The sequence below is a fragment of the Hoplias malabaricus genome, chromosome 11 (genome assembly GCF_029633855.1).
Source record: "Hoplias malabaricus isolate fHopMal1 chromosome 11, fHopMal1.hap1, whole genome shotgun sequence".
NCBI classification, from domain to species: Eukaryota; Metazoa; Chordata; class Actinopteri; order Characiformes; family Erythrinidae; genus Hoplias; species Hoplias malabaricus.
Genome location: NC_089810.1, coordinates 13,753,213 through 13,763,929, shown reverse-complemented (window position 1 = coordinate 13,763,929; position 10,717 = coordinate 13,753,213). Strand labels below are relative to the sequence as shown.

The 10,717-nt window shown below is 40.1% G+C and overlaps 1 protein-coding gene across 2 annotated transcripts; it reads right to left on the bottom strand.

The window, feature by feature from the left end:
* Positions 1-380: 380 nt before the first annotated feature.
* cd9a (CD9 molecule a) lies at positions 381-10,144 on the bottom strand. Of its 2 annotated transcripts, none has more exons than XM_066684766.1 (8): positions 9,948-10,144; positions 2,659-2,761; positions 1,898-1,995; positions 1,633-1,707; positions 1,434-1,535; positions 1,264-1,359; positions 1,055-1,138; positions 381-913 (listed from the first exon to the last, which is right to left on the bottom strand). In XM_066684766.1, exons 1-8 carry the CDS (start codon positions 10,014-10,016, stop codon positions 848-850), a joined length of 693 nt encoding a protein of 230 aa, XP_066540863.1. In that variant the 5' UTR covers positions 10,017-10,144; the 3' UTR covers positions 381-847. The 2 variants fall into 2 exon arrangements, with proteins under 2 accessions (XP_066540863.1, XP_066540864.1); XM_066684767.1 differs by lacking the exon at positions 9,948-10,144 and adding an exon at positions 5,686-6,171.
* Positions 10,145-10,717: the final 573 nt, after the last annotated feature.

Here is a 10,717-nt window from a genome sequence, read left to right as displayed (position 1 = left end):
AAGAGAGAGCGAGAGAGAGAGAGAGATTGTGTGTGTTTATCACTAGAAGCCTGGAGGGTGTTGTGACCGATGTGAATATCACTTGGCCCAGAAACTGTGTGTGTTTTAGAGTGAGAGAGAGGGGGGGAGAGAAAGGGAGAGGGAGAGAGAGAGTGACAGAGATGGGTGTGTGTGAGACTGGATTTCAGAGTACTGTAAACATGAATTACACTCAGCCAAAGGAAGGGTGGGCCCAGGAAACAAAAAAATTCCTTAAATCTGAGGATCATTTATTAAATGACACTCAGAATATGTTGGTGAATGAGGGTGTCTGACACAAGCAAACACATCACAAGACACTTGTTTTCCCTTTTGACCATAAGAATTTTTTAAAGTAGCAATAAAACAACCCCATTTGTGATTTATTTGGCATTTATTCGAGCCATGTGCATTGATTGTTGTACATCAAAATAACCCTATTTAAAATCACTAACATATATAACATTTGTAAAGTTCATATTTTATATCTACAGAAGCAAGACAGCAAACCACAGTGCAAACAATGTGTCATCTTTAAAATCTGTCATGAATGATAAAAAAATATAAAAAGTTAGACTTGAAGGCTTTTCCCCAATGGGCTTGACAAAGTCAGTTACATCCACTGGCTCATTACAGATGATCTCAATCAATCATACAGCTGCACTGAGAAAACGAGTGAATTTCCAACAATTGGACAAAAAGATCCCCAGCTTTATCTGGAGTGAGTGACCATCAGTGTGATTTAATTGGCCCTTAGCTGATGAGGTTAGAGTGAGTGCTTTGGGACAGATATCATGCAACAGGAATACACTGGCAGTTTCCCAGGCCCTCACACAATCTCCCGGGTCTTCCTAATGGCACAGCACAGCAGCATGCTAAAGACCATCCCGAAGATCTGTAAGAAAACAAAAATTTGTTTCTTCAGGGCCAACAAATGCAGTGAAAACACTTCTTCAACACTGCCTATGCAGAGCCATCTCAATGTGGAAATATGACCCTATGACCTTATAAGCAATAATAAGTTTTTAGAGAGTACCATGATGACACCAATTCCAATACCAACAGCTCCAATAATATGAAGTTTAGAGTTGAAGACTTCATCAATAGCATCAGGACAGCTCTGAAACGAGCAGAAGAGAAAGTAAAGGAGATCTTTATTCACCAGAGATGAAATCTAAAATTATTTAGTCCTTTACATAACCAGATTAAGGTCTTTTTCTAACCATGATAACCCAGTATGTTTACCTTGATGATGAGTTCATCCAATATGCCTTTTTTGGGGCAGGTGTCTTGAAGAAACGTTAAGTCCTCAGGTGTGTTAGACGGTCCACAGCAGTTCAGCTAAAGAGATATGCAAACTGTTTAAATTTTACACAGCAAGATGGAAATAAAAAGAGGAGGATACTAGAACTCACCCTTTCCTGGATCAGAATTAGGGTTTCTTTCAAAGCATCTTGCTTATTCTCTTTATAGTTGTTGTATGTTTGCCTGTAGAACTGAGTGATGTCATCAACAACCTGTGGCAGCAATGGAAGTGATTTGCATTTCAGAGCTGTTTTGTTGCCTTTGTGTTTTTGTGTGTTTGTTTCAGGGGGCTACATTGCTCACACTGACCTTACTCTGGTTGGAAAATCCCCAAATTCCTGCAGCTACTTCCACTGCAAAGATAAGCAGTAGGAAGAAGAAGAACTGTAGACAAAAAAGAGAAGAAAAGGACACAAACAATTGCGAATATTAGCCAATTCTGTAGTCAATACCTTTTGAAAGGTTTGTGCACATACTAAGAAATATTTTATGGAATCATTCATCATAGATAGCTCACAGATTTTGAAAAAGTGGAACAGGCAGAAAAGCAATATAAATGGCTGTTCATATTTACCAATCCTAGCATGCATGGTGACTCCTGAATGGCTCCACAGCAGCCAAAGAAACCCACCACCATCATCAGTGCTCCGGCAGCTATGAGGATATACACACCTAACACGCACAGTGTGTGTCATTCAGTGTTTACACATTCCACAAATAGTAGCAAACTTATACAAAACAGTGGGGAAACAACTATTCAGACGTTTGGTTTTATTATTCAATAAATATACAATGCATATTTCCACTTTGAAATTACCAATGTCTTTTGATATTGTACTTATAGGAAGACAGGATATGTAACTGCTAAAAAAAGTGATATGGAAAATGTATTTAGTAGATACACATACAGGTTCGTATGTGAATCTTGCATGAAAATAAATAACGTTTTACACATTAATGCTGTATGCATAAATCTGTGAATATCTGACACAGTGACTAGCCATCAAGCAGCTTCCAAAAGTTCTCAGAGACAGGACTTTAACACTTGACAGGAAAAAACTACAGGTATAGAAAACCTTTAAGCAAACAAAGTAATATAGAAATCAGCAGTCATTTAAATAGCTGCAGGCCAAACTGAATGTTGCAAGATTAACATTTACACATAAAAAAACTGTTTCACGTTCTCAATCCAGAGGGAAGGTTTGACAAGACAATGAACTAATGAAGACATATATATTTTCATATAATAATTAGGTCAAATGACATTATAACAGAAGTGACTACACACATTAAGCAAAAACAATATGAAAAACTCCTCACTGTAAAAGCACTGACCTGTGTAAAACACATAGGGAGCGCCTTCCCCTTCAAATAGGTTTCTAGTCTTGGGATCAAACTTCAACCAAAGTCCAACAGCTAAAACACCTGTACCTGCCAGCTGAAATACACAGACCAATACACACACCACAAAAACATGCAAATTAGCAAACAGTCAACTCACGTACACTTCATGTTTAAATACACTGTCAGAAAAACAGAGACACCACCTTAACCCAGCATGGCAACTACTCTGTATATGTTTTGTTATTCACTGTGAAGCTTTAGTTTAAGTTTACTTTTTGTATAATTGTGTTTGTTGTTTATATGCACACAGTAGATTTTCTTTATTTATTTTATACAAAATCAGAAACTTGGTAAGTTTCTGTTGTTTACAAAATAGGCAAATGTTTACAGATTTTGTGTTGCTTTTTCTGAATGTTCTGGAGGTTGTGGGTTCAAGTCCCGCTCCGGGTGACTGTCTGTGAGGAGTTTGAGGTGTTCTCCGTGTGTCTTCATGGGTTTCCTCCATGGGTGCTCCATTTTCCTCCCACAGTCCAAAAACACACGTTGGTAGGTAGATTGGTGACTCAAAAGTGCCCATAGGTGTGAGTGAATGTGTGTGTGTCGCCCTGTAAAGGACTGGCGCTCCCTCCAGGGTGTGTTCCTGCCTTGCGCCCAATGATTTTGGGTAGGCTCCGGACCCACCGTGACCCTAAACTGGATAAGCGGCTACAGATAATGAATTAATTAATTTAATGTAACTAACATATATTAAATTTAATGTAAGTAATCTACAATAATTAATATAACATTTATTTTGTTGCCATACTGTTTTCTTGAAATTGATAAAAGTATTTTTCAGCATTTTGCCAAGAGAGAAATACTCTTAATTACTCTTATATTATTTTACGTCCATATCGTCCATGCCTAGTGTATATATAGACATTGTTATCAGAATTAAGCAGTACCTTTTATAATTCTAAACAGATTTCTTGATGTGTCCTTACATTGTAGGGTTTTGTTTGACCAAGATAAGAATGTCTCCTAGAAACAGGGCATTTCTGTTGTATACATTATTAAGCTTGTCTTCTATTTATAGGCTATGAGGTAAACTAAAAGAGAGACAGAGTAAAAGAAGTAAAAAAGGAGAGCAAAAGAAAGCACAGCATATTAATATTTGACTTTCTGTGCTCTAGCTTGGCAGCTGTCAAACAGTGGGCCACAATGTATTGGGGGTTGCACTCTGGAGACAAATGTGTCATTGGAAAACTCACAGACCTACATAAAGTGCACTTAGATAAAATAAAAAAACTCCTTGTCAGGGCTTTGAGACATGCAGTCCCATCCAGAATACAAGGGAACATTGTACTGAAAGCCTCTGTGACTGGAGTACAAAGCGATACTAATCATCTAACACAGATCACAACAAGTAAATAAAAAAGTCCATGTCATTGAGAAAATATGGCTTTGTTTTTATCAAATAAAACCGAAGTTTGATGACGTAAAAAGAAGTGTCAGGCTATTTTCAAAATGTACCATTTACTCCACAGTTCATACAACACAAAATATTCTTAATGTATTTTTTTTGTGACATCACAAAAACCAAACACATTTACATGTCCATAGGATACTTGCCTTGCCCATTCACACTGAAGTAATAAAGAGTAATTTTCACAATTTTTTAAATGAGGCACAATGCCAGACTGGGGCGGCACGGTGGCGCAGCAGGTAGTGTCACAGTCACACAGCTCAAGGGTCCTGGAGGTCGTGGGTTCGGGTTCCCGCTCCGGGTGACTGTCTGTGAGGAATTGGTGTGTTCTCCCTGTGTCCGCGTGGGTTTCCTCCGGGTGACTGTCTGCGAGGAGTTGGTGTGTTCTCCCTGTGTCCGCGTGGGTTTCCTCCGGGTGCTCCGGTTTCCTCCCACAGTCCAAAAACAAACGTTGGTAGGTGGATTGGCGACTCAAAAGTGACCGTAAGTGTGAGTGAATGTGTGAGTGTGTGTGTTGCCCTGTGAAGGATTGGTGCCCCATCCAGGGTGTATTCCTGCCTAGCGCCCATTGATTCCAGGTAGGCTCTGGAACCACCGTGACCCTGAACTGAATAAGCGGGTACAGATAATGGATGGATGGATGGATGGACAATGCCAGACTTCAAGGCAGAGTAACAACATAGGAGATAAAGATTGACAGGGAAAATGCTTCTGTATATACACAAGCTAAACATTTTTAAAACCAAACAATATTCATAAAACAGACATCTGATCAAAAATTTAATTATGTAAAAGAAATTAGGATATGTCCTTTAATATGACATGCCCAACAAAACTGTGAATGAAAAGTTACATCTGAATACTGAGTATAACATTTTGGGACGGTTTCCGAGACAGGGGCTAAGCCTAGTTCTAGACTCTGGCCTCCAGTGGAAAATCACCATCACAAAATCCTTTGTAGGATTCTGTTAGAAAATGTATTAGATGCGTCTTCCATTTTCTTTATCATTATGTGCTGTTCTGTCCCCTGATTAAAAGACCAGTGTCCTGAGCATGTCAGCTGAAAACTTATATACTATGGACCTGTTTATTTCAACCCCTGGTCTGATAAAACCAGTCTGACTGACTTAATCAATAAACTGTCAGCTCTGTTTGGAGACAATGTTGTTTCACAAATCTCATCAGGCAAATATATTTTGGTTGTAACCACATTTATATTGTGCCACATCGTCTTCTTTTGCAAGTGTTGGGTTAGTTCACTTTACTGAATGTTTCCTTTAAAAAGGTCCTGTTACTTCGGCTGCCTGACCTAATTCCCTGATTTTAAAATCAGGTCTGCTAAGCAGCGATCTCCATGCCAATGCTTGCTGCCCACAACACACACACACACACACGTCGGCCTGTCTCTCTCTCAGCGCATATTTATGTGTTCTTTCCTCTGCTGAAGTGTACTCCACCCCAACAGGTTGCTTTTTAGTCAACTTATGTGTCATTTACTGCTGCTTAAAACGCGTCAAAACATACTTGAAATGTAAATAAAACAGCTGACATACCCAGAAGAGAAGGTTGAAGATGAATATCAAGTATTTTACACACTTTGTCCCTCCTGAAATCTCCATTCTGGTGCAGCTGCTTCACGAGGTTCACACGAGAGCACGCGACAAGCAAAGACGTTCTTCGACAATTTAGCTTTTTGGCCGAGAGGAAAACTTCGGATTTAGGTTTTATCTGTGGCTGAGGTACTTATCTTGACGAATGTTGACTGCATGGAACTTACAAAATCGTTCAGAGATTGAGTTAGTGCTGAGTTATCGTTCATTCCCCCGCTGCGTGTCGTGAGAAAACAACGGCTCTAAGATTCAGGAAGTTCGACTCTCACCTTGCAGTTCAGTGAGATCTATCTGCAGCGAAGCTACCGAAAATATGACATGTCGCCTTTTAGAAAGAGAGGTTTCGCCTAAATATTCAATATTAAGGCAATGTTTAACCCTAACTGACATTTGTTGGCACGAAGAAGTCATGTGGCAGCTAGAGGTCAGCCTTAGATCCAATGACACCCTCCCCCACACCCCTTTTCTATTATTGGACCTTTTCCAGTTTCATAATGCCTGAAACTTGTGACTGATACAGTCTACAGCAGACCTGGACCACAAACTACCCATCTGTAAAATATCCAGAGATCAAACTTGTTTTTAACTGACTCAGATCATAAAATTAGCTCATGGTCTATTGAAGAACATCTAACACTCCTTAGATTGGTGATTAACAAAATATTCAGCAAGAGTCGGATATGCAACAAGGAACGATAAAAATTGTGGGGCTGTGTTCAGTCACCAAACATTTTATAAATTATATTAAACCAAAAACAACACATGGACACAAGATGGGTCAACAACACTTAACATCTCCACAGCCGTTGTTGTGGTTTCCAAAGCCTATAGTTTCAGTTAAAGACGGGGTTATTTGACATCAGCAACTACATTTCGCAGGGGGGTTTTGCTACTGGAACAGGATCCAGGGCTGCAACACATTAAGGCATGCTGAGCTGAGTTGAGTAGGTCCAATGGAAAAGCCACACATGTAAATGTGATGACCAAACCCTATTAAGACACTCACATTGTGTAGACTGTTTTTCTTTGAAGGGACCACAAGCTGGCTCTCACTAAGTAATCTCTTAATTCTACAACAATTTTATATGTGATAACATGTAAAATATCCTATGCTAGATCATTAGAGCTTCATGTGGGGCCCAACCAACTCTCTTTCTACCAGCAACCACAACATTTCTAATATTACATATCTTTGAAAATTTAAATGAAGAAATATCCGATCCCTAACTATGTTTGCTGTGACAGTTTATGATCTGATTATGCTTACGGTCGTGGTGGGTCCGGAGCCTACCTGGAATCATTGGGCGCAAGGCACATTGAGCATTTAGCAATTAAATAATAATATTTTAATACGAATATCTGTATTAAGGTTAAAATAAAAGTTAGGGTTAGCCTTAAGGCTCGAATTGCAACCAAAATCAACCTTGGGTTTTGCAGTCAAAAGTGTAACAATTAACCAATCAATCATTTAAAAAACAACAACATGTAAATTTGTATTGTTCATGTAAGGCTAATATTTAAAATGATGAAACTACTTTTCCAAGGCTTTCTTCCCCATTTTTGTGTGCATAGAAATTAAAGCCAGAATACTATATCCACACACCTGTCACCGCAGAGATCCTTTCATATATTTCCTTAGCACTTTCCCTGACTGATTTATGTTTACCGGTTAAAATTGTATAAAATAATAATTTGGACTTACTGACAAGGGCATGAAATATTGTTATATTCATGAAAGGAGACATTCACGATTGTAATCAATCAAATAAAATAAACACTTTTTATGATGTCAGAATGTAGTTCCTCACCATGTGCTAACTCTCCAGGTTGGTTGCAGGCTGGGAACTGGTCTAATGTGTGGCCTCATCAGATATTCTCAGCGCAGAGAAACAGCAAAGGTCCCTCCAAACTTTGAAAACCATGAAAAGGTGTGAGGATTTTGCTTTATTCCTGTTCCACAGGGGGGTAATATTTACTTATTTTTGCGGTTGCACATTATTTAGATAGTAACCCTCTCTTCTGGGAGACTGCTAACTGCATGAAAGTAAACACACACCGAAAGTCTACAAAACTAAACATCTCGATTTACAAATGAGTTTCTGTGGTAAATCAAACTTACAGGCAAGATTAACTTCAGCCATGTAAAAAAACCTAAAAAAATGTTCTTTAAACATACTATTCCACATTAAATGTCACAAAGCTTTGAATGTAAACCAACCAGAGAAAACAGCAGATCCATAGAAGCTGCTTTTTAATTCTTGATGAATTGTCCAGTCTTCACATAATCAAATGCATATACATGGTGTGTTATCCAACATATATGCCATTCATTGTTGTTCTTGTGATGCAACGATGAGTAAGTATTTCATGCTTTCTGATGTTTCTTGCCTCTGTAAGCACACTTTGTGGCATCAGCTTTTTATGAGTGCTACCGAGATATTAACTGCTGGAGTTCTAGATACTTTCATTGGTGATGGCAGTTGCTATGTGCCAACAATGTGTGTGAGACTGAATGGGTGTGTGTATGTGTGTGTGTGAATAGCACAAATATATAATAAGAAGTAGGGTGACTGTCTGTGAGGAGTTGGTGTGTTCTCCCCATGTCCGCGTGGGTTTCCTCTGGGTGCTCCGGTTTCCTCCCACAGTCCAAAAACACACGTTGCAGGTGGATTGGCGACTCGAAAGTGTCCGTAGGTGTGAGTGAATGTGTGTGTGTGTGTCTGTGTTGCCCTGTGAAGGACTGGCGTCCCCTCCAGGGTGTATTCCCGCCTTGCGCCCGATGATTCCAGGTAGGCTCTGGACCCCCCGCGACCCTAAATTGGATAAGCGGTTACAGGTAATGGATGAATGGATGGATAATAAGAAGTACAGATGTGTTTTGTGGTCCAATCTATCCAAGCTATTTTTCCCCATGATTTAAATTGTGGTTATTTTTGTGTGGTGATGCCATGGAACATGGGTGTTTGGTTGTTTCAGACTAATCCCACAAATTTACAAGCAGTTCAAGAGATGTGTCTATTGGTTTAAAATTCCCAGACAACATTTTTAGTAACGTAATGTTTAATATTTAATAGGACCTGCAATTGGAAAAACTGCAAAATGACTGTGATATGAAAACAATGTAACTGCAAACTAAGGCATATTTAGGAGGTGTTCTGCATGCTGCTTCACGTCTGTTTGCCCAGGCCCGCATACAGCCCATAATGAGTTTGCACGTGGGATTACTTGACTCTAAAAATAGACCCTCAGATTAAACACAATCTGGGATGTGTGCAAGGATAAAATCCCACTGAGGTAGACACAGTTTGTCTATTCCACAGAGACAGACACACTCAGAGGTGTTGTGAGGTCAATCAAGGGAACAATGTCAACATTCAAGACCTGTCCCACCACACACTTGAAATGAGCTAAGATCAGTGACCAATCCTGCCAACACACACACACAGACACCAGATCTGCGCTCAGATAAGTCAACCCCTCATCATTCATACACACACACCTGAACTGAACGCTATAGTGACCCTCCAGAAACACACACTTGAACTGAGTTTAGATCAGTAAACCCCTTGACACACACTGGAATGACGTCAGCTGAACAGCAGCCAGACAGGTCTGTGCTAAAGGGGATCGTGAGCTGCCCCCAAATGAAATGTTCACTGCAAAGAGTAAATCTGCTCTTACACTGCCAGACAGATGGGTACTACACACAGAGAAGCCCATTAGACATTATAGCATATAAACAAGCACATTACATACCAAAAACACACAAGCCCACTAAACAAACAAGCTCCCACTCACAAACAATCCCACTACACTCCACACACACTAGCCCCAAATACACACTAAAGTCCCACTCACACTCAAGACCACTACACACTGTACATACATGCCCACCACACATTGTACACACAATCCTACTACACACTATACACACACACAAGCCCATTACTCACCACACACAAGCACACGACACACTATAAACATAAGTCTGCTACATATTATACACACACCTTCGATCCTAGTACATATAGCCTAACAGCATACACATTCTCTACACAGAGAAACATCCCTGGGATGCTTGGGATATTATCTAGACTTATGTGTACTGACCGACACCTACAGTGTAAAGGGTCACAAATTAAGTGCACCGCTCATATTAGCGTACATTTACTGTATTATATTTCAGTCCATTCACATGCACTCACCCAGAATATAAAATTGAAGACGAACATTAAGTACTTGACGCACATCTCTCCTCCGGTCAGGGCCGCCATCACGCTGATATTTCTCGCTCTCGGCGCACGTTTTCCTTTTTCTCTCTCTTTCTCTGTCCAGAGCCAGCGACAGACCGAGAAATGAAGGAAACGTGCGCTGGACGGATTGGAATATCGGCGCGCGCACGGCTCAGTTCGTGTCCGGCGTTATTTTATTTTTCACACTCGTATTCCGGTAGGCCCCGCCCCGCCAAACTAGGATTGGCTAGGACTTCAAACTTATGGCCTATTAGACAACAATGAGTGAAAACTCTTGGCCAATCCCAGTGCGAAAGGCGGTACGCTATTAGCCAATCTCGTCACAGAAGGCGGGTTTTGGTGGAAAACGGGTGGGAAAATAATAAAATAATTAAGTGATGCTGCTCACGGCATCTGCTTCGCTTCCACTTTTCGATCCTACAACGACTTAAACTCCTCCACCTGATCTCCTGCGTCTCCACACACTTTGCTTCCTTTCAGAACATTATTTATGATATGTATTCAGTCAAAAAAGCCGTTCAGGTTACGTCTGGTTCAGTTTAGACAGCGTTCAGAGCGATGACGTCATACATTTTCTCTCCTCAGCTCGGGTCCTTATTTGCTGTCTACACATACGCACGCGCGCAAACAAAAACTTACGGCAAAAATGTAATTCACATTTACACTTTAAACGACTATAGACTACATGTTATTGGTTTTCTTACAAATCCGTTGGGATACTT